General features: G+C 48.2%; 2 protein-coding genes across 5 annotated transcripts in view; one reads left to right on the forward strand and one right to left on the reverse strand.

The window, feature by feature from the left end:
• DIS3 (DIS3 homolog, exosome endoribonuclease and 3'-5' exoribonuclease) overlaps positions 1-10157 on the reverse strand; it is a 165079-nt gene extending 154922 nt beyond the window's left edge. The window contains exon 1 of the mRNA XM_029603017.1: positions 9571-10157. Within this exon, the coding sequence (XP_029458877.1) occupies positions 9571-9789 (219 nt within the window). The 5' untranslated portion in view covers positions 9790-10157. The remainder of the gene's footprint in view (positions 1-9570) is intronic.
• Positions 9585-26281, forward strand: part of PIBF1 (progesterone immunomodulatory binding factor 1) — a 391620-nt gene continuing 374923 nt past the window's right edge. For 3 of the 4 annotated variants that reach the window (XM_029603020.1, XM_029603018.1, XM_029603021.1), the window contains exons 1-2: positions 10176-10318; positions 24160-24449. In XM_029603020.1, coding sequence (XP_029458880.1) covers positions 24207-24449 — 243 coding nt within the window. In that variant the 5' untranslated portion in view covers positions 10176-10318; positions 24160-24206. Of the gene's footprint in view, positions 9714-10175; positions 10319-24159; positions 24450-26281 lie in introns of those variants that run through there. The other variant, XM_029603019.1, reaches the window with a different exon arrangement.

Consider the following 26281-nt stretch of genomic DNA (forward strand, 5'->3'; position numbering starts at 1 on the left):
TAGAATCTCATTTTGCTCCTGTTGCAAAAAAAAAAACTTTATTCAACACAGGAACAGTCTCTGGGGAAATCTTCAATATGTCTAGGAAATATCCCCGTAGAGCAAGTCTAGGAGGTTCTTGTTAAGTGACACAGGTATTCGTGTGCCCTTGGGCCTTGACCCGACCCCAGAAGAATCCAGGACCGAACCAAGGGTTGGCAACGTGTCCCGGCACGGTCTTACCCTCTGCCGGGCCTGCAAGCTCCCAAGGCCAACAAGAAGATGTTGGAAAGTGAACAGTCTTCCGACCGTTCCAAGCCTTTTCGGATCTGCCGCTTGGATCGGCATGGAGTAGCAGGCTGGCCTGAGGATGAGGGCAGACGGAGGCCTTGACACGAAGACATGACTATGAGAAGGCGAAGACATGACACCAAGGCTGATGCGACGGCATCAGAGACGAAACGAAGAACTTGACAAAGTCCTGATGAGACAAGAAGCTGGGAAGGTAGACAATGGCACTGTCTCTCAGGGCACCCTACTCAGCCCACCTTCACGGGCGGACCCAATGGGCTGGTCGCAGACCACCCTGTCCCACTGCTCGCCCTACACAGTCCGAGGAGGCTTGTCACGGACCACGCGGAAGGCGGGACAAGTGTAGGAGAGGATCCAGTCGAGGCGGGACTTCGACGAAGGCGATGTCATCTGAAGCACCACAAAGGCTGGCAGGACAGGACGGCTCAGGAGCACAGGACACCAGTCCACTGCCGGCATCTCCTAAGAAGGAGCAGCGTCACCTGGAGAACCACGGCCGGCAGAACAGAAGGCTCCAGAGCACAGAAGCATAACACCAAGGAGGGCTGGAACACCAGGAAGCAGGACGTCGAGACACCAGGACATCTGGACGGGGACCTCAGGCAACGAAGACATGGCAAGACGAGACGAGGAGCTCCAGGAAGAACACCAAGGACGTGTCAGAGCGCTGGCAGGCAGGAGCCTCCAGGGCTGAAGTAACTCCGATGCAAGGCCAAGACGGAATGCAGGAACAGCCCTTTTATAGGGCTAACACAGGAAACAGTCAGAAGGTGGAGCCCAGGGCATATCCGGCTGTGGGCCCTTTAAATCTGGAACAGAGGTGCGGCCGCACGCCAAGGAGGAAGAAGTAGGTCTGTGCCGGACCGTGGACAGCGGCCCTGCACCGACGTCAGCGCGCAGAAGCAGGGCTGGGCCTAGGAAGCAGGCCCCAACGACGGCAGTGGCTCCATCTGCTACAGTAGACACCGAGGGAGGCTCCAGCCGCCAAGCCAGCTCGGGGGCTTGCGGCCTCCAGCCCCGGAGATGGTCGGGATGTCGGTGGCGGCTCCATGCTGCAAAGAAGTCCGCGGCTCCGGCCGCAGTGAAGCAGGGCATAAAGGGCGGTCTCCGGGCCGCAGGAGGAACAGAGTCCGTGGCTCCGGCCGCATGGGAAGGACCGACTTTGGCGGCGTTCGGCCGCGTCGGAAAGCAGCAAAAGCAGCATGGGGTAAGGTGCCTGCTCGTGGGGGAACCCGCGGGCAGGGTTCATAACAGTTCACCAACCACTCTGGGAAAATTCAAGAACCTTAAATTAAGAAAACATGGGCTATTCTCAACAAAATTGACGTTCCTTTATGAACATGGATTGCACAGATTTCATTGAGAACATTTCTTGTTCCAATGAAGAAACTTTTCTTGAATTTGATTTTGGTTAATTTCACAGGATCCATCTGAAGAAAATAGGATAAAGCATAAGCATTGTCAAGTTAAGTGTAAAACATTGATAAGACAGGCGAAGAGAGAATTTGAAATGAAGTTGGCCATAGAGGCAAAAATTCATAATAAAAACTTTTTAAAATATATCCAAAACAAAAACCTGTGAGGGAGTCGGTTGGACCATTACATGACCAAGGGGTTAAAGGGGCTCTTACGGAAGATAAGGCCATTGCATAAAAACTAAATGAATTCTTTGCTTCCGTGTTTACTAATGAAGATGTTGGGGAGATACCAGTTCCGGAGATGGTTTTCACGGGTGATGAGTCAGACGAACTGAACGAAATCACTGTGAACCTGGAAGATGTAGTAGGCCAGACTGACAAACTAAAGAGTAGCAAATCACCTGGACAGGATGGTATGCATCCTAGGGTACTGAAGGAACTAAAAAATGAAATTTCTGATCTATTAGTTAAAATTTGTAACCTATCATTAAAATCATCCATTGTACCTGAAGACTGGAGGGTGGCCAATGTAACCCCAATGTTTAAAAAAGGCTCCGGGGCGATCCGGGTAACTATAGACTAGTGAGCCTAACTTCAGTGCTGGGAAAAATAGTGGAAACAATTCTCAAGATCAAAATCGTAGAGCATATAGAAAGACATGATTTAATGGAACAGTGTCAACATGTATTTACCCAAGGGAAGTCTTGCCTAACAAATCTGCTTCACTTTTTTGAAGGGGTTAATAAACATGTGGATAAAGGTGAACCGGTAGATATAGTGTATTTGGATTTTCAGAAGGCGTTTGACAAAGTCCCTCATGAGAGGCTTCTACGAAAACTAAAAATTCATGGGATAGGAGGCGATGTCCTTTCGTGGATTACAAACAGCTTAAAAGTCCGGAAACAGAGAGTAGGATTAAATGGTCAATTTTCTCAGTGGAAAAGGGTAAACAGTGGAGTGCCTCAGGGATCTGTACTTGGACCGGTGCTTTTCAATATATATATATATATATATATATATATATATATATATATATATATATATATATATATATATATAAATGATCTGGAAAGGAATACGACGAGTGAGGTTATCAAATTTGCGGATGATACAAAATTATTCAGAGTAGTTAAATCACAAGCAACTGTGATACATTACAAGAGGACCTTGCAAGACTGGAAGATTGGGCATCCAAATGGCAGATGAAATTTAATGTGGACAAGTGCAAGGTGTTGCATATAGGGAAAAATAACCCTTGCTGTAGTTACACGATGTTAGATTCTATATTAGGAGCTACTATCCAGGAAAAAGATCTAGGCATCATAGTGGATAATACTTTAAAATCGTCGGCTCAGTGTGCTGCAGCAGTCAAAAAAGCAAACAGAATGTTAGGAATTATTAGGAAGGGAATGGTTAATAAATGGAAAATGTCATAATGCTTCTATATTACTCCATGATGAGACCACATCTTGAAAACTGTGTACAATTCTGGTCGCCACATCTCAAAAAATATATAGTTGCGATGGAGAAGGTACAGAGAAGGGCAACCAAAATGATAAAGGGGATGGAACAGCTCCCCTATTAGGAAACGCTGAAGAGGTTAGGGCTGTTCAGCTTGGAGAAGAGATGGCTGAGGGGAGATATGATGGAGGTCGTTAAGATCATGAGAGGTATTGAACGAGTAGCTGCGACTCGTTTATTTACACTTTCGAATAATAGAAGGACTAGGGGGCATTCCATGAAGTTAGCAAGTAGCACATTTAAGACTAATCGGAGAAAATTCTTTTTCACTCAACGCACAATAAAGCTCTGGAATTTGTTGCCAGAGGATGTGGTTAGTGTAGTTAGTGTAGCTGGGTTCAAAAAAGGTTTGGATAAGTTCTTGGAGGAGAAGTCCATAAACGGCTAATAATCAAGTTTACTTAGGGAATAGCCACTGCTATTAATTGCATCAGTAGCATGGGATCTTCTTAGTGTTTGGATAATTGCCAGGTTCTTGTGGCCTGGTTTGGTCTCTGTTGGAAACAGGATGCTGGGCTTGATGGACCCTTGGTCTGACCCAGCATGGCAATTTCTTATGTTTTAAATGATTGGACACTGCATCTATTTTAGCCAAATTATTGACACTAGCAGGGCCATAGAAGCTACCAAGTCCCACAGTGTATGCAGAGTAACTACTGCAGGTTTAGGGGGAATTAAACCCACTAGAGAAATTTGGAAAAGAAACTGGGACTCACCCACAATCCTTTCAGATGAATCAAGCGATTCCACTGATGCACAAACTACAGTGTCCCCTTGAACAGAAAAGCCAGCGTGGATTCTTCACTCCTGGAGGCTCCCCTCAACTCAGGGCTCCTGATGATATCATCAGTCAGCGACTCTGCAGCCTCACTCTAGGAGAATTCTTGCTGGGCTGGCGGTGGGTAATGTCAAGGGGGCTAAGGGAAAAATCTTCCCTAGCCGAGGCTGGCTCTCCTCTATCAGAGCAGACAACAGGGATAACCTCTAACGTTAAAAGCAGGCACTGCAAACATACAGGTCGATCCAGTAAGGCCGCGGAAGAAACAGTGCGGTAGTGTCAGGCGCACCCTTCCTCCCCGCACGCACAGTTCTCTTCACTAACTCCCCGATACTCTCCTCTAATCGCATGCAAATGCATGCCGCGGCTTTAAAGCGGTAGGGAAGGGTTATGGCCGCGTAACCCATTTTACTGTATAGGCGCTTAATACAGCGCCTATACAGTAACCAGGGTGCGCTGGTACCTGTCATTTCAAATGACATTTGAAATGACAGGTACCAGGAAGTGTAAAAATCAAAATTTTTAAATACCTGTCGGAGGGCCGCGTGGGTCCAGGCGGCCGGCGGGATCCGGGGGGCCGGTGGTCGCGTGTTAAATCTAGGCCGCGGGCGGGTGGGCGCCTGTTCCGGGCGGCGGCAGCGGCGGCGGGGGGACACGCGTTAGTTCGAGACAGCCGGCGGGTGGTCGCGTGTTAAATCTAGGCCGGGTCCGCACAGGCGCGCATTCACTGCCGGTGGGGGCTGCCTCTCCCGGCAGTGAATGAATTCATTCATCCAGGCGGAGGAGCCGGTGGCGAAAGCAGCCGGCTCCTCCGCCTGGATGAATGAATTCATTCACTGCCGGTGGGGGCTGCCTCTCCCGGCAGCCCCCACCGGCAGTGAATGAATGCGCGCCTGTGTGACCCCTGCGATTCGGCGCTCAAGGCGTGACTGCCTTGAGCGCCGAATCGCAGGGGTCGCACAGGCGCGCATTCATTCACTGCCGGTGGGGGCTGCCGGGAGAGGCAGCCCCCACCGGCAGTGAATGAATTCATTCATCCAGGCGGAGGAGCCGGCTGCTTTCGCCACCGGCTCCTCCGCCTGGATGAATGAATGCGCGCCTGTGCGACCCCTGCGATTCGGCGCTCATTCATCCAGGCGGAGGAGCCGGCTGCTTTCGCCACCGGCTCCTCCGCCTGGATGAATGAATGCGCGCCTGTGCGACCCCTGCGATTCGGCGCTCAAGGCAGTCACATGCCGTGACGTCACGCCTTGAGCGCCGAATCGCAGGGGTCGCACAGGCGCGCATTCATTCATTCACTGCCGGTGGGGGCTGCCGGGAGAGGCAGCCCCCACCGGCAGTGAATGCGCGCCTGTGCGGACCCGGCCTAGATTTAACACGCGACCGCCCGCCGGCCGTCTCGAACTAACGCGTGTCCCCCCGCCGCCGCCGCCCGGAACAGGCGCCCACCCGCCCGCGGCCTAGACTTAACACGCGACCACCCGGCTCCCGCCGCCTGGACCCACGCCGGCCGCCTGGACCCATGCGGCCCTCCGACAGGTATTTAAAATTTTTTATTTTTTCTTCTGACAGGTTTTATGTGTCCCACATCATTACATTTTCTCGATCATCTCTGTATCGCTTTTTTTTTAAATTGTGTTTTATTGTTTTTGAGTATCTTAAGCGGTGTCTATGGATTTATTACTAGACTCACAGTCCTAACTCCTACTAGGGGGAGGTGGTAAACTAACACGTTACGGCCGCGGCAAAACAGTGCGTTACTAATGAGAGAACCTGAGCGCGCCTTACGGTATCGGAGGGGAATAGCTAATTCCTTCATTATACAGCTAATTCGTTCATTTACATGCCGGGTGCGGGAAGGGTTACGCGTCTGTTTTAAGAAGCACTACGGATGCGCAAAATTGGAGACTGTATCGCTGGTTTGCCTTACGCGTCCGAATTGTGCGCAGCGAGCTCGTTACAGACGAGAAATCTTCAACTGAACTTTACTGGATCGACCTGTCAATGATGGATCACTGTCCAGGTGTCAAAGGAGGCTCCAAAGGGTAAGCTCTGACTTTGCCCTTCCATTTAGGAAGCATTATGGGGAAAAAAAAAAAAAAGTCGACTCACAGAAACAAGGCACAAGAAACAGACTGCCGATCCGTGGCTAGTTCATGCCGCCATTTTGTGGCCCCTTGCTGATCTGCTCCGATACATTTTTTTTAAGATGTAAATAAACATGTGGATAAAGGTAAGCCTGTTGATATATTGTTATTGGATTTTCAGAAAGCATTTGACAGAGACCCTCATGAGAGACTTAGGAAATTAAAAAGTCATGGTGTCCTATTATGGACTGGGGATTTGTTAGAAAACAGAAAGTAGGGCTCAATGGCAAATGTTCGCAATGGAGAAAGGTGAATAGTGAAGTGTCCCAGGGATCTATTTCGGGACCAGTGTTTTTTTAACATTTATAAATAACATGGAAATGGGAACAATGAGTGAGGTAATCAAATTTGCTGATATAAAATTATTCAGAGTTGTTAAATCACAAGAGTATTGTGAGAAATTGCAAGAGGACCTTGCAAAATTGGGAGACTGGGCATGCAAATGTCAAATGAATTTTAATGTGGACAAGTGCAAAGTGATGCACTTAAAGAGTAACCCAAATTATAGCTACACATTAGCAGTCACCATTCAGGAAAAGGATCTAGGTGTCATTGTTGATAATACACTGAAATCTTAAGCTCAGTGTGCTGCAGCAGCAAGAAATGAAATAGAATGCTAGTAATTCTTGGGAAAGGAATGGCGAATGATGCAACCTCATCTTGAGTTCTGGTCAGCACATCTCAAAAAAGATATAGCAGACTTATAAAAGGTACAGAAAAAGGAAACTAAAATGATAAAGGGGGATGGTGCGATTAGATTCCCCTGTGAGGAAAGGCTAAAGAGGTTAAGACTTCAGCTTGGAGAAGAGAGGGCTGAAGGGAGAAATGATAGAGGTCTATAAAATAAGTGGAGTGAGTAAATGCTAATTGGTTTACTCTTTAAGAGTACAAACACAAGGGGGACACACAATGAAGTTAGTAGGTGATACATTTAAAACTAATAAAAGAAAATAATAGTTTATGGACTTTTCTTGCAAGAACTTGTTCAAAACCTTTTAAACTAGAACAAAGGGGAAAGCCGACAGTCGCTCAGCAGCGCATGGTTCGGAGAGAGGTATCTTTAAAGGATACTAATGATGCATTAGAATTAGGGCATCCTGACAGTGAGGTTCCAGTAATAAGAAAAGTAGTCCAAGTGCCTGTAACTAAAAACTCACCTGAGCTAAAAAATTCAAACTTATCCCTATCAATTAAAAAGCGGAATGAAAAAACAAACTTTGAAATGTTTGTATGCTAATGCCAGAAGTCTAAGAAGTAAGATGGGAGAATTAGAATGTACAGCAGTGAGTGAAGACATAGACTTAATTGGCATCTCAGAGACATGGTGGAAGGAGGATAACCAATGGGACAGTGCTATACCGGGGTACAAATTATATCGCAATGAAAGAGAGGAGCACCCAGGAGAAGTGTGGCGCTTTATGTCCGAGATGGCATAGAGTCCAACAGGATAAACATCCTGCATGAGACTAAATGCAAAATTGAATCTTTATGGGTAGAAATCCCATGTGTGTCGGGGAAGACTATAGTGATAGGAGTATATTACTGTCCACCTGGTCAAGATGGCAAGACGGACAGTGAAATGCTAAGAGAAATTAGGGAAGCTAACCAAATTGGTAGTGAGGTAATAATGGGAGACTTCAATTACCCCAATATTGACTGGGTAAATATATCATCGGGACACGCTAGAGATATAAAATTCCTGGATAGAATAAATGACAGTTTTATGGAGCAATTTATTCAGGAATCGATGAGAGAGGGAGCAATTTTAGATCTAATTCTCAGTGGAGCACAGGATTTGGTGAGAGAGGTAACGGTGGTGGGGTTATCCATAGTGTGCCAATATTTACGGTTACATAGATCAATATACTCTAAATGAGAAGTGGGAAGAGGTTACCATTTATATGATTGTCAGGATAATCATATATGTGTATACTGTTTCCATTTACTATTTAATTATGATTAAAATAAAATTCTACTTTTTATATATAGGTGACCTAGATTATCCACTGTTGGAAACAGAGCTTCATGGACATTTGGTCTGACCCAGTATGGCAAATCTTATGTTCTTATAAAGAGCAAGCTGAGACAGAAAATAGTCCAACTACAGACGAAGATTGGAAAATTGTATATTTGAAGTTAGGTGAAGATTTTTGTACTAGATGGGCAGGGTCAAGGGTGTGGGGCAGGTGGTATCAGTCCTTTTCTTCCAGCTCTACAGTCACTGTGTAAATAAGGTTTCTTACTGGAAGGCGTTAAGTGTGGTGGCTTGTGATATCATTGACTCAAAATCTATCTTAAAAATTGGCCGCTCAAGCAAGATATGAAGGGAAGCCTAGCATGCTGAGGAGGAATGGGAATCAATGAAGGGATAGGTGAACCAAACCTGTAGAGGAAGACAATTGGCTTTGGGTGGAGAAGGAACCTGCTGGGGATTGGAAGGATGGCTAGAGGAACAAATTAACGAGGGAGCACAGCAGATGACATAGGGAGTGACACTGGAAGGTGTTAAACCCCCTTCCCCAAATATAAAATTCCAAGTACATACATGCAGAAAGGGGAGAATTAGGAGTGTGGATGGGCGGTTAAGGGGATGGAAGGAGACCTGGGGATAAACGGGATAGGGAAAAGAATAACTGATGGGACTTGGTGTGCTTCCTTAGCTTTTATTTTAGCCATGAGTCTTCCCCATGTGCATATTACCTGGCTCCTTTGACATTTAAATTTAGACTGATCAGTCACACTCACAACCTATTGTGTTTTTTGTTTTTTTGCTGGGGGCACTGTAATCTGTGTTCAGTTCAGCACCTCAATTATTTTCAAAGCTTGGCACCTTTGAGTTACAGAAAGGCCCCATATAGAGGTACTACTCCTTTCTGAATTATTCCTAACATTTTATTCGCTCTTTTTACTATAGCTGTACTGAGCTGAGGACTGCAACATATTGTCCCATAAACGTTTTTGCTGCACAGTCCTTCTGTTCCATGACTACTTATGCAACTGTGGAGTTGTGGCTTTTTTAGATCCAATTTCATTCACTACTGTATTCACATTGGGCGCTCTTAAGAATTCTGTGAGAATTTGTTTCTGTTCAGAATTAATCCTGGAATATTCTCCATTCACATGTTCTTAATCAAGCAATAGTTCTAGAATAGCTAATCCAAGAGTGAAATAATTTCCTTTTTCAAAACGGCAGACGAAATTTAAGGTGGGCAAATGCAAAGTAATGCACATAAGGAAAAACTCATTACTAGAGGTTCACATTCATGACTTCCGTAGTAGGAATCACCATCAAAGAAAAGGGGGTCAATATACCAAGGAGGAATACTTCATGGGGGGAGCCGTCACGTGCTACTCAGAGAGCGCTGCCGCGCCAGACTTCTCGATGCCGGACAGATCACGTGGCTAGGCCCCTTACCTGGTGCAGAAGCACGTTGGTGTCGGGTAGGATGTAGTGTGGCGCACGACACAATGCACTCTCTAGGACAGGTTCGCTCTGCAGCACGGGGCTCTCCTGCGGGCACATGCCACAGCCCACGCAGCCGCACCAGATATCGTCCCGTAAGTAGTGCTCCCGCACGATTTTCAACACGCCGCCCGACCGCGTCTTCTTCACGAATGTCTTGGATTTCAGCATTTCTTCCCCCTTCTCTACGATTATTCCCCAGAAAGGATGGAGTCGTCCGCTTGCACGCAAAATTCAAAACAAAAAGGGGTACTCGCTGCTGTAGTTAAAAAATAGTCCCATGGAACCACCACAATGACCATGCGCGCAGATCACGTGGTCGGCTGGTATGGCAAACGAGAACAAACCAAAAACCCCAAACCTCATGTAGCAGGTAAAATTGCACATCTGTATTTGACCCAAAGCAAATGCATAGTTAGGTATGCACCGATTTGCTCGTTAAATCCTAAATTAATCATTTAAAAAAGGAAACGAAACTTAGCATGAATACCAAAAAAGCCAACGTGTATGCAAATGATCTTCCTGTATGTGCTAACCCGCGGAAGCGGAAGTGAGGTGGGCGGGGTCTCGGCGCGAGGGCGTTTGTTTTGGTTTTGAGCGTTGGGCGCGGGCTGCGGCGCGGCAAGAGCTTGGAGTTTGCTGCTGGCAGTTGCAAAGATAATTCGTAGTCTGTGCTGCCCTTGTGCCCCCAGCAGGAAAAGTATGTGGGCTTTGGGGGTTCTCTGTGCTTCTAGGGGAGAAAGAAAAGGTTTAGTCTGCTCTCTGCCGGGTGATTTTTTGTTAGTTTTCTGTCCGATGTTGCACGCTATAGTGGTGAGCGCTGCAAAGGGATGCTGAGGCTCAGAGTATATTTCTTTTCCCTTAGGTGATGTTCTCTGTAGGGGATTTATGTTAGTGTTTACTAATATCTGGAAAAGTGTTGCAAGATCATTGTTTTTACAATTGCAGAAACACGAGACTCTTACCGTGCAAAAAATTCGATTCTAAACATGCAATTTTTTTTTTAATTTTAATGGCCTGCAGACGCAGGTTTTCATTAGTTTTGTTATAATTGCTCCTCTCTGTTAGTACTGCTAATGTTTATCACTTGTATAATGCTACAAATTTTAATTTAAACTACTTTTTTACAGTTAAAAGTGCATCAAATCCTATTAATCTAAAGATGAATCATGGTATAGACTGATGAAAACTGTATGTCTGTGTATGAAAAGTAGTTCAGAGAATCTATGAAACAGTTGCTTCCATTGTGATAGCATGAGAGCTCAGCTGATTTTCTTTGTCTATGGGAAATATGCCTAGTAAAGGAGACCAGTAGCAGTCATTTCAGACCATGGATTTCTCATACTTTCTTTTGCTTGAAGGGACTATTATTAATGATTCATTCTGTTATAAAGTAGCTGTTTTGGCTTCTGGAATCCCTCATCTGAACGTCCATGAGTGCAGAAATTTGTATTCCTTTTTTTTGTACCTTACTGTCTTACTGAAGTTTTCAGCAGTAATTATGTTGGTAGCATCATCTCTTTACAATTCTGTGCTTTTAGATAAGCAGTGTGATTTGTTATCCAATATAAAACATGTATTTAAGTACATTTTATGAAAAAAGGAAGTTCTTCCATTTTTCTTTTGTCCATATGTTGTGACACTAATATCTCAAGTAGAGGAATATTGGTAATTAGGCTGATAAAGTGAAAACATGCACTGGTGGGTTAGCCTCTGGCAGCTGGAGTAAGCGTGATGGTGGGGGTCCTCAGGCTTACCAGTCGAGGAGGGTCAATTGGTGGAGGAAACGCAAATGATTGCTGTCTGTCCTAGAATAACCCAGTAGAATCCATCCCGCTGGCTGCTGAAGACTGCCAGCAGGCTGCAGAGGGGAATGATCATGGCTGTGGGCCAGAAGAGGTTGTCACAAGTGTTAGCACTTCATGGAGGCTGCAGAGTGGGAAGAGGAGAGATGAGAAAATTACCTTGTAACAAAAAAAAAAAAAATCTAATCTAGACTTGGATTGTTGCAGCATACAGCCCTTCTTTTCGAGTGGCACCTATACAATTTTTCAGTTGCACAATTCTAGAGTTGCTTTAACTCAAAATACACTTTCCTAGCATATAGACAGATGGACTTAAGACCAGTGGGTTTTGCTCCCCTGCCAGCAGATGGAGACGGAGCATGCTGATGTCACAGTATATATATTAGGGATGTGAATCGTGTCCTCGATCGTCTTAACGATCGATTTCGGCTGGGAGGGGGAGGGAATCGTATTGTTGCCGTTTGGGGGGGTAAAATATCGTGAAAAATCGTGAAAAATCGTTAAAAAATCGAAAAACCGGCACATTAAAACCCCCTAAAACCCACCCCCGACCCTTTAAATTAAATCCCCCACCCTCCCGAACCCCCCCCAAATAACTTAAATAACCTGCGGGTCCAGCGGCGGTCCGGAACGGGCTCCTGCTCCTGCATCTTGTCGTCTTCGGCCGGCGCCATTTTCCAAAATGGCGCCGAAAAATGGCGGCGGCCATAGACAAAAAAGATTGGACGGCAGGAGGTCCTTCCGGACCCCCGCTGGACTTTTGGCAAGTCTCGTGGGGGTCAGGAGGCCCCCCACAAGCTGGCCAAAAGTTCCTGGAGGTCCAGCGGGGGTCAGGGAGCGATTTCCCGCCGCGAATCGTTTTCGTACGGAAAATGGCGCCGGCAGGAGATCGACTGCAGGAGGTCGTTCAGCGAGGCGCCGGAACCCTCGCTGAACGACCTCCTGCAGTCGATCTCCTGCCGGCGCCATTTTCCGTACGAAAACGATTCGCGGCGGGAAATCGCTCCCTGACCCCCGCTGGACCTCCAGGAACTTTTGGCCAGCTTGTGGGGGGCCTCCTGACCCCCACGAGACTTGCCAAAAGTCCAGCGGGGGTCCGGAAGGACCTCCTGCCGTCCAATCTTTTTCGTCTATGGCCGCCGCCATTTTTCGGCGCTGAACGACCTCCTGCAGTCGATCTCCTGCCGGCGCCATTTTCCGTACGAAAACGATTCGCGGCGGGAAATCGCTCCCTGACCCCCGCTGGACCTCCAGGAACTTTTGGCCAGCTTGTGGGGGGCCTCCTGACCCCCACGAGACTTGCCAAAAGTCCAGCGGGGGTCCGGAAGGACCTCCTGCCGTCCAATCTTTTTCGTCTATGGCGCCGGCTGAAGACGACAAGATGCAGGAGCAGGAGCCCGTTCCGGACCGCTGCCGTTCCGGACCGCCGCTGGACCCGCAGGTTATTTAAGTTATTTGGGGGGGGTTCGGGAGGGTGGGGGATTTAATTTAAAGGGTCGGGGGTGGGTTTTAGGGGGTTTTAGTGTGCCGGCTCACGATTCTAACGATTTATAACGATAAATCGTTAGAATCTGTATTGTATTGTGTTCCATAACGGTTTAAGACGATATTAAAATTATCGGACGATAATTTTAATCGTCCTAAAACGATTCACATCCCTAATATATATACTCCTGCAGTGACTCTAGCCTGCAAGTATTCTCCGTCTCCAGCAGATGGTGGACATGCATCTCTCGATGGGGATTGCTGTGAACTTTGAAAGGAGAATTTTATAATGAGAAACAAAATCCCCACTTTCCGGTGGTGATGCCTAAAGGGTCCTCCCCCGTTTGAGAATTCCTGAGCTGATTTCTGAGGTCCCTCAGAGGTGTGCCTTGGTCTGGTAGCTGGTTCCTGGCATGGACTTAGCTGCTTGTACAGCTGAAAGGCAGCGGGTGCAGAAGGTCTAATATGGGGGTGACGGCAAATGCCCTCTCCCACCACAGCCGGAGACTGTCTCTGTACTCAGCCGGTAAACGCTGAGCTCCGGTAAGTTTAAAAAAAAAAAAAAAAGAGCTTTTACTTATAGAGACAGTTCGGGTGTTTTAGTTTTCTGAACGTACCCGGATCAGTCCAGACTGCTGGGTTTTGCCTCCCTTCCAGCAGATGGAAACAGAGAAAAACTTTGAGAGCACCCTCTCTTAACCTGGTGAAACACCTGCTCTTCAGTATTTCTCTCTCCAGCAGATGGAGGTGGTGCAAAACCTGCGGTTTGATCCAAGCTCTAATATATTAGAAAAAAAAAATAGAAAGTTAGGACAGAAATCGGTAGAGTCTCCCAGAGGGCCTGGTGGGACCATCCCCTCTAGTTGTAGGCATCTTTGGACGAGCATGGGTTGGGAACCCTGGGCTTATAGTGTGATCGGTTGGCGGGGAATAGCTGGTGGACTGGCTTCTTACCCCCTTTATTGTTATCATCTGATTATAGCTGTCACCGGCTTCAGGAAAGTCGTCCTGCCTGTTTTGTGATTTTTTTTAAAGTTTAAAAAAAAAAAAGCAGCAAGTGGGGATTTCCCTGTTTTTTTTTTTCCTTCGTGGCGACGTCAGGTAAGGCAGGGGAATCCCTGCTACAGTTCGGGGGGTATTTTTTCTTCTCAGGCCGACCAACAGCACCCACACGTTTTTTTTTCTCCTTCCCCCTCAACCATGCCTGGTCGGATCGGCTTACCTGCGTTTTTTTGGGGACATGCAGCAGGTACCTCTCTGGCAGGGAGGAGAGTTCTGGTACGGCTGCAGTGGCAATTCTCGTGCAGCGCAGTGCCGGGAGTCTGCTTTCTGTCCCTGAGGCTCTGGAGGACCCGTTCCCGATCAGTGCGGGAAGAGCAGCCATCTTACATACCTTTCGCGCCGTGGAGGTCAGGGCGCTGGGGGGAGAGGACCATCCTCGGGCCCTCTCCCCGGCCGAATTGAGCCCTGTGGGAGCCCGGGAAGCAGGTGGGGCCCCCCTGATGCAGATTTTGACCCTTTAGAGGGCACTTTGGCTGAGCCCCCGCTGTTTTCCCCTCAGTTTGTTGTGATGCACCAAGCCTTTTTGGCTAGTACAGGGGGCAAGCAGGGGACTTCTCCTTTTCAGGAGCTGGCCGCCCCACCGTGCAAGGTTTCTAGGAGGGATGCATTGCCGGTGGCGATATGTATTCGAGTGCAGGCCTTGGGGTTGCAGCCTTCTCTTAGGGAACCCGTCTCTGATTCAGATCCAGGAGAAGGGCTGTTCCCTGTATGTACCCGGATCAGTCCAGACCATGAGTTATATCCCCATTCCAGCAGATGGAGACAGAAGAAAAACTTGTGAGGTGCTCGGAATTACCCATGAGCACCCTCTGTGTCCCATCAGTATTCTTCTGTCTCCAGCAGATGAAGGCTGTTTGAACCTGTGGTTCCCACTTAAATTTTCAAATCTTTAAGGAAAGTTTGTAGAGTAATATTTGTTTATTCCCTTTCCTCCTGCAAAAACATTTCCTTTTCATCCCATGCTGCTGCAGCTGCTCTCCAGGGAATGGGATTCTCCTGACTTGAGCCTCCGAATAGGCCGAGCTATGGATAAGCTATATCCTCTTCCGGAGTAATTCTTAGAACTTCTTAAAGTTCCAAAGGTTGATGCGTCGGTGTTGGCGGTCACTAAGAGGGCCACCATCCCTGTGACAGGGTGGACAGCTTTGCGTGACCTGCAGGATCGAAAACTGGAAGTATACCTCAAGAGGACTTTTGAAGTGTCAGCATTGGGTGTCAGAGCAGTGATCTGCAGCTTTCTAATGCAAAGAGCAGGTCTTAGATGGGTACAGCAGTTGCTCGGTACCCAGGAGTTGCTGCTTGGTGAAGCGCAGTAAGCAGAACGCCTGGAGGCGGTGATTGCTTATTCGGCAGATGCGCTTTATGATCTTCTGAGGGTCCTGGCCAGGTCGATGGTGTCGGCAGTCTCGGCCAGATGTCTCCTTTGGCTCCGCAACTGGTCAGCAGACTCTTCTTCCAAGGTGCAGCTGGGCTCTCTCCCCTTTAAGGGTAAATTGTTGTTTGGAGAAGATTTGGAGCAGATTATCAAATCTCTTGGGGAGAATAAAGTACACAAGCTTCCAGAAGACCGTCAGAGAAATTTTCGGACATTCAATTCCTCTAGGGCCTGTTTCAGAGGACAACGGCATTTTTTGCAGTCAAGACCTGTTTCTCAACATCCTCCTTCCACTAGGTCTCAATCTTGGTCTCATTCCTTTCGTGGCCGCAGATCCCCTCAAGGGGGCTTGCCACAAGGATCAGCTTCCAAGACAACCCAATGAAGGGTTGCCGGCCCACTCCTTACTGCCCAGAGTTGGGGGACGACTCTCCTTGTTTTGCGAGGAGTGGGTCAAGATCACATCAGATCAGTGGGTCCTGGATATTCTAAAGCACGGTTATGTTTTAGAGTTTGCTCAGCCCTTAATGGACAGGTTCCTATTCTCCCCCTGCGGACCATTGCGGAAACAACTAATATTGCGTCAGACGCTCAACAGACTACTCGACCTTGGAACCATTCTCCCAGTGCCGCCGAAGGAGCAAGGCGCAGGCCACTATTCCGTCTACTTCGTGGTTCCCAAAAAGGACAATGCCTTCAGACTCATCTTGGATCTCAAGACGGTAAATCGGTCTCTAAAGGTTACGCATTTCCGGATGCAAAATCTACGTTCAGTAATAGCGGCGGTCTGCAGTGGGGAATTCCTAGCATTCTTAGACCTCACAGAAGCTTATCTCCATATTCCCATCCACAAGGCTCATCAGTGTTTTCTCCGGTTCAAGATTCTGGGTCAGCATTACCAGTTTCAGGCCCTGCCCTTCGGTCTGGCAACCGCTCCACGTAACGTCATCAAGGTAATGGTAGTGGTGGCAGTGGCTCTACGGAAGGAGGGTGTCAGTTCATCCCTACCTGGACGACTGGCTCATTCGGGCAAAGTTCCAGGATCTTTGCAAGCAGTCGGTCGACAAGGTGTTGCATCTTCTGAACTCTCGGATGGGTGGTCAATTTTGCCAAGAGCAGTCTTACGCCGTTGCAAACTGAATTTCTTGGGCGCTCTTTTCAACACCAGTGTGGGCAAGGTTTTCTTGCATCAAGCCTTGGTATTCAATCTCATTTCTCAGATTCAACGTTTCCAGAGTCTGACACTTCTCGTGGCGTGGGATTATCTTCAAGTACTGGGCTCCATGGCCTCCACCATAGATTTGGTACCCTGGGCATTTGCGCATATGCGACTTTTGCAGAGGGCATTGCTCTCTCGCTGGAAGCCGGTGTCTCAGGAGTTCCAAACTCTCTTATCACTTCCGGATCAGGCCAAGAACAGCCTGGGCTGGTGGCTCAGTCTGGATCATTTGCTCAGCGATGTAGACTTGGAAGTCCCACAGTGGGTAGTCATCACTACGATGCCAGTCTCTCCGGCTGGGGTGTGGTGTGTCAAACTCAGGCGGCACAGGGCCGCTGGTCATCGGGGCAGGCGAAATGGCCAATCAGTCGCCTAGAGACCCGAGCAGTCCGTCTCGCCCTGAAACAATTTCTTCCTTTGGTGCATGGCATGACTGTGCGGATCCTCTCAGACAATGCTACCACAGTGGCATACATCAATCGGCAAGGGGGAACGAAGAGTCGACATGTCTCTCGGGAGATGGACAAGCTCATGATATGGGCGGAGCGTCACCTCATGCATCTGGCGGCTTCTTACATGGCGCAAGTAGACAATATTCAATTTCTTAAGCCGGCAGACGTTGGATCCCGGAGAGTGGAAGCTATCCGGAGAAGCCACCTCGACTTGATGGCCACTCTAAGGAATGCGAAGGCACCCCGCTTTTTCAGTCGCGGGCGGAAGGGGTGGATGCTCTGGTACTGCCCTGGCCTCATGACATTCTGCTGTACGTGTTTCCCCCAAGGCCTCTGGTGGGAAAGGTTCCTCGGAGAATAGAAGTTCACCGCAGAGCAGTGATTCTTGTGGCGCCAGAGTGGCCATGAAGGCCTTGGTTTGCAGATCTGGTGAATCTAGCGGTGCACAGTCCACTTTGTCTGGGACATCTTCCTCGACTCCTTCGTAAGGGTCCCATATTTTTCGACCAGGCAGATCGCTTCTGTCTTGCGGCCTGGCTTTTGAGAGGAGAAGGCTGAGAAAAAGAGGCTTATCCAGAGGAAGTCATATCCACGCTTTTACAGGCCAGGAAGACTTCCACCTCCATTTCTTATGTACGAATATGAAAGGTTTTTGATTCCTGGTGTGTCTCCGGGCGAATTGCTCCTCGTCGTGCATCTGTGGCTCAGATTCTCTCTTTCCTGCAGAGCGGGCTCGGCAAGGGTTTGGCTTACAATTCTCTTCGGGTTCAGGTAGTAGCCCTTGGTTCGCTCATTGGGTGTTTGGATGGAACACCTTAGCATCACATCCGGACATTGTCCGCTTTTTAAAGGTGTCAAACACCTGAGACCTCCGGTCTGTGCCCTGTGTCCTTCGTGGAATTTGAATTTGGTACTACGGGCTTTGGGTGGTCCATCTTTTGAGCCGCTCAAGGACTTAACTCTGAAGACTGTGTTCCTCGTGTCCATTTCTTCAGCTCGCAGAATATCGGAGCTGCAAGCTTTGTCTTGTAGGGAACCCTATCTGCGCTTCACGGATTCGGGTGTTACCCTGACCACAGTATCATCTTTCCTCCCGAAGGTGGTATCCTTGTTTCGCCTCAATCAGTCGGTGGAGCTTCCAGCCTTCCAAGAGGACGACTCCAGGGAGCTGCGGCGGCTCGATGTTAAGCGAGCGCTCCTTCATTACCTGGAGGTCTCTAACGATTTCCGTCTTTTGGACTAACTGTTCTCTGGAGTGGCCCCAAGAAAGGTCAACAGACCTCAGACTACTATTGCTCACTGGTTGAAGGAAACCATTTTTGCCTCGTATATTGGATCAGGTAAGCCCCCTCCGGATGGTATTAAAGCGCATTCTCTCCGTTCTCAGGCGACTCCTTGGGTGGAAAGTCAGTCGGTGTCTCCTCAAGAAATTTGCAGAGTGGCTGCATGGAAGTCATTACATACTTTTGCGTGTCATTATTGTCTTCATCTAAGTCCTCCGGGGTTGGGTTCGTTTGGCAACGAGGTCATTCGAGCAGAGCTATCGAGGGCCCACCCTATGTAGGGAAGCTTTGGTACATCCCATGGTCTGGACTGATCCGGGTACATACAGGGAAAAGAAAATTATTCCTTACCTGCTAATTTTTGTTCCTGTAGTACCACGGATGAGTCCAGACGCCCACCCACACTTTTCGATAGCATATTTCTGTCCAGTATCTTGCTTTTCCTCAGCACAGTTAATATATCGCTAAAGAGCAGGCTGAGGTTGCAAGATTTTTCTCAAAGGCTTCGAGATTTGCATTTGCAAGTTTTGGGCTACGGACACTATATGCCTTATCGGCAACTTGTATTTAGTTCCCTATTTGGTTGGGAGATTTTTGCTTGATCCATTCATCAATTAGTTCTGAGTTTTTTGTTCTGCTTTGATAGTCTTAATACTGATGGGACGTAGAGGGTGCTCATGGGTAATTCCGAGCGCCTCACAAGTTTTCCTTCTGTCTCCATCTGCTGGAATGGGGATATAACCCATGGTCTGGACCGATCTGTGGTACTACAGGAACGAAAATTAGCAGGTAAGGAATAATTTTCTTGTGGCTCCCCTCCCTCCCGTGGATGACCTGGACCCCGGCGCCACGGTGGACCAGGCCCCTTCAGTGGAGGGCGATGACCCGAAGGTAGTCCAGTTGTTCCAGAAGTATGAATTGGAGCCTTTAATTCCCCACGTTCTGGCTGAGCTGGGGATCGTGGACCCGCTGACTGCTCCAAGTCCGGGCACGGTGGACCTCATTTTAGCGGGGTTGTGTGGTCCTGCCCAAACTTTCCTGCTACATGACATGCTTCGGCAGATGATCCTCATGGAGTGGAATTCCCCTGAAACGGGTCTCAAGGTTAGCCGGGCTATGAACAAATTTTATCCCTTGCCCAAGGACGTCCTGGAGCTCTTGCGCAGCCCTAAGGTGGCGCTTCAGTCTTGGCGGTTACGAAAAGGACGATGATTCCAGTAGCGAGAGCAAGGGCTTTGAAGGATTTGCAGGACCGCAAGTTAGAGGGCTACCTCAAGCGGATTTTTGAAGTCTCGGCATTTGGGCTGCGGTGTGCAGCAACTACATGCTCTGGGCGAGCTTGCGATGGGTCCAACTGCTGCAGAGTGCCAAGGATCTTGAGCCAGCGGAGGCGAAACAAGCTGACTGTTTGGAGGCAGCGGTCGCATATGGCTCAGATGCCCTCTATGACCTTCTCCGCACGTCCTCGCGTACGATGGTCTCTGTGGTTTCAGCACGACGTCTGTTATGGCTATGGAATTGGTTGGCGGATGTCTCCTCGAAGTCACAGTTGGGGGCTCTTCCCTTTAAGGGTGGGCTCCTGTTTGGAGAAGCTCTGGAACAGCTCATCAAAAACTTGGGCGAGAATAAAGTCCACAAGCTGCCCGAGGACAGACCAAGGGGCCAGTAGGTGTTCTTTCCCGCCCGCCCACGCTTTCAAGGCCAGAGGTGTTTTCGCCAGAGTAGGGCACAGAACTCTGGCTACAGGCAAGCCTCTGAGAGGTTTCAGTCCTGGTCCCCAGCTTATCGTGGCCGGCGTGCTCCCCGGGACAGATCTAGTCCAGCTACCGCGAGTGGCAAGTCCTCCCAATGAAGCGAGGTCGGCCCACTCCAAGGATCTCAGGATAGGGGGACGGCTGCCTCTCTTCCTGCAGGAGTGGGTCCATATCACGTCGGATCGGTGGGTTCTTTCTGTGATAGAGCATGGTTATGCGTTAGAATTTGCTCGCCCGCTTTGAAGCCTGTACCTATTCTCTCCTTGCGGTTCCCCAGCAAAGCAGTTGACTGTACACCAGACCCTGATGCGCCTCAAAGTCTAGGGGCTATTGTACTGGTTCCTCCGGCAGAACAAAGGAGGAGGTGCTATTCCATTTATTTTGTCATCCCCAAGAAGGAAGGAATGATTTGTCCCATTCTGGACCTAAAGAAGGTCAACGTAGCCCTCAAGGTGCCCCGGTTCTGCATGGAGACACTCAGGTCTGTCATTGCGGCGGTGAGAAAGGGCGAGTACCTGGCGTCTCTGGACCTCACGGAGGCCTACCTACATATAGGCACTCGGAGCGACCACCAGAAGTTCCTCAGGTTTATGATCCTAGGACAACATTTTCAATTTTGTGCCCTACCGTTTGGCCTAGCTACGGCGCCGAGGACCTTTACCAAGGTAACAGTGGTAGTAGCAGCTTCTCTGAGAAAGGAGGGAGTGCTCGTGCATCCCTACCTGAACAACTGGCTTATTCGGGCAAAATCTGCGGGCCTGTTCTTACGGGTGGTGGACAGGGTCTTAAGCCGCCTACAATCCTTAGGCTGGGTGGTTAACTTTTCCAAGAGCCACCTAGTTCCTCCCCAGGTACTGGAGTTTTTGGGAGCTGTTTCGACACTCAGTCGGGCAAAGCTTTCCTTTCCGGAGAAAGATGCATCAAGTTGCGTGGTCAGGTGCAGTCTCTGATGCGGACTCTGGGGCCCAGAGTTTGGGACTACTTACAAGTTCTGGGGTCCATGGCTTCAACCTTGGAATTGGTTCCATGGGCTTTCGCACATATGAGGCCCTTGCAAGCAGCCTTGTTATCCTGTTAGAACTCAGCGGGTTCCATCTTCCATTACCACTTCTGGAAGTTGCCAGGGCCAGCCTCTCATGGTGCTAGTGCAGACGCATTTGGAGTGTGGGGTAGACCTGGAAATCCCCCACTGGATGGTAGTCACGACCGATGCCAGCCTTTCTGGCTGGGGAGCAGTCTGTCAGGATCAAGCGGCTCAGGACCAGTGGTTTCCGGTAGAGTCGTCATGGTCGATCAACCGCCTCGAGACGAGCCATTTGTTTGGCTCTCGAGTTCTTCCTCCCCTTGCTGCGTTATCGGGCATTTCAAGTCCTGTCGGACAATGCGACAACAGTGGCTTATATCAACAGGCAAGGGGGAACAAAAAGTCGTCCTGTAGCCCTCGAGGCGAACCTATTGATGTCCTGGGCAGAACAACATCTAGACAGATTGGCGGCGGCGCACATTGCGGGGACTGCGAATGTACAAGCAGATTTTCTTAGTTGTCATCAGCTGGACCCCGGAGAATGGGAGCTCTCCAACGACGTAATACGTCTGATCTCTCGCCGGTGGGGAACACCTCACGTGCATCTCATGGCGACCCGAGCAAATGCCAAGGCAGCCCGCTTTTTTAGTCGCAGGAGAGATCATGGGGCAGAAGGAGTCAATGCTCTGGTGGTTCCCTGGCCGTCCGTGCCCTACGCCTTTCCCCGTGACTGCTCGTGGGAAAGGTGCTAAGGAGAATCGAAATTCATCCCGGACGTGTCATTCTCATAGCTCCAGAGTGGCCACGCTGTCCATGGTACGTGGATCTTGTGAACCTGTGTCTGGAAGGACCTCGACGGTTGACTCATTTACCGAATCTACTACGACAAGGTCCCATATTTTTTGATCAGTCAGCTTGCTTCTATCTTGTGGCCTGACTTTTGAAAGATTATTAGGAGGAGGTAATCTCTACTCTACTGAGGGCTCGGAAGGCTTCTACCTCCATGGCCTATGTGTGGGTTTGGAAGATTTTTGAGTCCTGGTGTGAGGCTCAGGAGGAGAACCCTCGGAAGGCCTCGGTTCCCCTGATTCTTTCCTTTCTTCAAGATGGGCTTCAGAAGGGTTTGTCCTTTAATTATCTCAAGGCCCAACTCTCTGCTTTGGGATCTCTGCGTGGCTGGATACAGGGTTCTTCTCTAGCAACTCACCCGAATGTTACGCGTTTTCTTCGCAGAGTAAAGTATCTTCGTCCTCCGACTCAACAGCTCTGTCCCGCCTGGTTCTCCGGGTTCGAGCCCATTAAGAGAGCTACCTTGAAGGACCTCACATTGAAGGTGGTATTTCTGGTGGCCATCTGTTCAGCCAGGAGAGTTTTCTGAACTTCAGGCTCTATCCTGTAGGGATCCTTTCCTGCACATTTCGGACTCTGGAGTTTCGATTTGGGCAGTTCTATCTTTGAAACCAAAGGTGGTTTCAGCCTTTCACCTGAATCAGTCAGTGGAGCTTCCGGCCTTTACAGATGTGGAGTTGTCGGATCCTCATTCTAGAGAATTGAAGCATCTAGATGTCAGAAGGGCTTTGTTGCACTATTTGGAGTCCACTTAACGAATTCCGTTTATCGGATCATCTGTTTGTCTTATGGCATGGCCCGAAGAAGGGACAAAAAGCGTCTAAGACTACTATTGCTTGTTGGTTAAAGGAAGCAATAACTTCAGCTTATATCTGCCAAGGTCGCTCAGCTCCAGAAGGCCTGAAAGCTCATTCAACGCAGGCACAAGCGGCCTCTTGGGCGGAATCCCAGATGGTCTCTCTGCAGGAAATCTGCAGAGCAGCTGCCTGGAAGACCTTACACACGTTCACTGGACACTACCGTTTAGATGTCCAACAGGCGGACGTCGGCAGTTTTGGGGCCACTGTCGTTCAAGCGGGACTTTCACAATCCCACCCTGTTTAGAAGTGGCTTGTGTACATCCCAGCAGTCTGGACTGATCAGAGTATGTACAGGGAAAGGAAAATTGGTTCTTACCTGCTAATTTTCATTCCTGCAGTACCACGGATCAGTCCAGACGCCCACCCATTGAAGGTTGTTGGGGGTAGAGGAAGAGTCCGCTCGAACTTGTGTATGTGTGTCATGGTCTTTCCTGAAGAATGGTGTAGGCTTGTCCTATTTGGTCCTCTTTTGTTTAAGGTCAATTTTTTGGTCTGTTTTTCAAGTTCTGTGTTTTCACACTCTGCTCGTTATGGGGCTAAAAGTTAGGTTAATTAAAGAATGTTTTTGAAATATAAAGTTCTTTCTGCTTGGGTATGAGTAAATACTGAGGAGCAACAGGTGTTTCACCAGGTTAAGAGAGGGCGCTCTCAAAGTTTTTCTCTGTCTCCATCTGCTGGAAGGGAGGCAAAACCCAGCAGTCTGGACTGATCCGTGGTAGTACAGGAATGAAAATTAGCAGGTAAGAACCAATTTTCCTGCCTTCCTTTGGTCTCCCTGCTCGGCGTGCCGCCCCAACATCGTTCCCGCTCCCGTTGGAGTTAGGGGAACTGGGCAGCCTGGCGGATTGAGTGGGCCCTGCGGTAGGCTTTTCTTGGTGTGCCGTGTGATAGTCCGCGGTGGCATTTTCACGCGCACTTGTGCATGCTTTACTGCTAGGCGCGACTTTGCGCACATAACCTTTTTGTGCGTGATGGTGCGCTTCAGCCGGGCACATTAGTAGTGCGTACGCCATACCACACTTGTTGCTGGGGTGCCTCTAATTTGTGCACGCAGCTTCTTTAAGTGCGAGTTGTTTGAACACATAACAGGTCATGGAGCTGGTAAGCAAGAAGCTTAAAAGATTATTATCAAATGGGAAAAATGACCTAGAGGAGTAAGTTAGTGGTTTTACTTTCTTTGCTGCATTTTTCAAATATGAGTAAGAATAAATAAACTAGTAACAGACCTTAACTAATTTTTGTAACAAATCAAACTGTTTTATTTCATGGGAATAACAAAATGCATAAATACAGTGCAATTATGTTTCTGTGGTACACAACATGTTTTATTAACCTAATATATTTCAACAATTTTATTTTTTTTATCCCAACAGGTTGTGAGAAACATTTGCTATTGAAACAGTTTGTATAGAAAACAGAGATGTCACATAAGTTCTCTAGAAAAGTGAATGTGTCTAGTTCTCTGGAGTCCGAGGATGTTAGCTTGGAAACTTCAGTACCTACGGATGACATTTCTTCATCTGAAGAGAGAGAAAGGGGTACCAAGATCACCAGGCAGCTGATTGAGAGGAAAGAGCTTCTCCATAATCTACAGCTGCTGAAAATAGAGCTGTCTCAGAAAAATCTGATGATAGACAATTTGAAAGTAGAATACTTGACAAAAGTAAGGGCATTTAAGGAAGAAATTATGCTGCAAAATATGCAAATGTGGTGTAGGAAAAACTGTATTTAATGACAAAATTGATTAATCTTAGTGATATTTTTCTTTCTGCTTTAAGTTCATCTGTCACTCACTTTTTTCAAAGCTTGGTATTATTTTTTAGATGTTTTTACATACATTGTTTAAAAAAACAAATTTTAATGAGAAAATTCTATAGTGCTATCCATAAGAAGACTTTGGCACCTATTTGCTGAAACTGCATTAGGCTTAAAATTATCATGGCTAACCTTTCAAATCTAGAGTGTATAATAAATATTTGCATACTGCAGCTTTCACTAAGACTGCAGTATACAAAAGATTCTTGTACTAGCGGGGAGCCAGGCCTCTGATACTGCAGGAAATCACCGATGCCTTAAACTGGCTCTTTATCTTTGGTTGGTTAATATTGGCGAGGAGTGGAATCTCTACCTTTCTTCCCTACCAATCTCTAATTTTTATCTCTCTCCTGCTTAACTCTGTACTCTAATAAGACCTAATTCAATGCCCCCATCAGAATTAAAAGTGGGCCCCTGCCACTATCTCAGCGTTGCGATCTCCCCTTTTCCCCGCCCAAAGGAAGGGAAAGGAGCCTGAAGTGGTAGTGCTTTTATTTTTAAGAGTTTAGGTGAGGTGGACTTACATCTAATTCTAGTGCTGAGAGGGAGGACTTTAGAATGATCAGGGTATAAGAAGGGAGGGTTTTAATGCAGGTTGAGGGGCCAGGGGGATAATTAAGTGACTAATGTATAAACCACTTTTCCTAGCGTGTAGCCAGATGGACTCCCAAGAATGGGTTATGCTCCTCTGCCAGTAGATGGCGAAGGAGTCAGATTTCAAAGCTGATGTCATCCTATACAAACCCCTGCAGTGACCTTAGCCCTCCAGTATTTCTCTATCTTCAGCAGATGGGGATTGCTGTACTTTTTGGAAGGAGAAATTCTTTGTTCTAAATTGAAGAAAATTTTAAGCCCCGCTCTCCTGCAGTGATTCTTAAAGGTCTCTCCCCCCGTTCAGAATTTCTGAGGTGATTTTTGAGAGCCCTCAGAGGTGTGCCTTGGTCCAGGAGCCAGTTCCTGGCATGGACTTTGCTGCTTAAGTAGCTGAAAGGTAGCGAGTGCAGAAAGCTGAGCGAGGTCATAACGACCAAAGCCCTCTCTTTCCCCCCCCCCCCCCCCCCCTGCATCCGGAGACTGTCTCTGTACTCGGCTGATAATCGCTGAGCCCAGGTAAGCTTAAAAAAAAATATATAAAAATTTAAAAAAAGGGAGAAGATTTACCGATCCAGAGATGATTGGAGGGATTTCCGATAGGTTTCCTCAGGTCTCCAAGCTCGGCAAGCCATACCAATGTCGTTTTCGCTCCCGTGGGGGTAACGGGAATTGGGCCTCTGGGTGGGCTAGGCCCCGCTTTAGGCGCACCACGTGGTCGGCCTCAATGGCGCCAGCTTGCACACATTTCTGTGAGTGCAGTATGGCCCTATGTAGGATGTCTGTATGTGCAGTGCGTCACCTCTGCACATGCTCTGTACACGTAACGTCAGTGGGTAGTTTTACACACAACGTTGTAAACACATATAGGAAAAGGTGAGCGCGCGCCCCATCTAGGCACTCTAAATTTGCGCGCTGGCAACCAAGAAATCTAAGCGCCTTGCTCTGCACTGCTTGTCATATTAGTGCTTCACAGCCTGATCTGAATTCCAACCTGTGTCAGCACTGTGAGGAAGCCCAAGGAGAGTTGGCTTCCTTGGACTTTGCTAAGCTCAGCTCCTCCCATTTGGATAATGGGTTAGTCATGGC

The sequence above is a fragment of the Rhinatrema bivittatum genome, chromosome 5, assembly GCF_901001135.1.
Source record: "Rhinatrema bivittatum chromosome 5, aRhiBiv1.1, whole genome shotgun sequence".
Lineage (NCBI taxonomy): Eukaryota > Metazoa > Chordata > Amphibia > Gymnophiona > Rhinatrematidae > Rhinatrema > Rhinatrema bivittatum.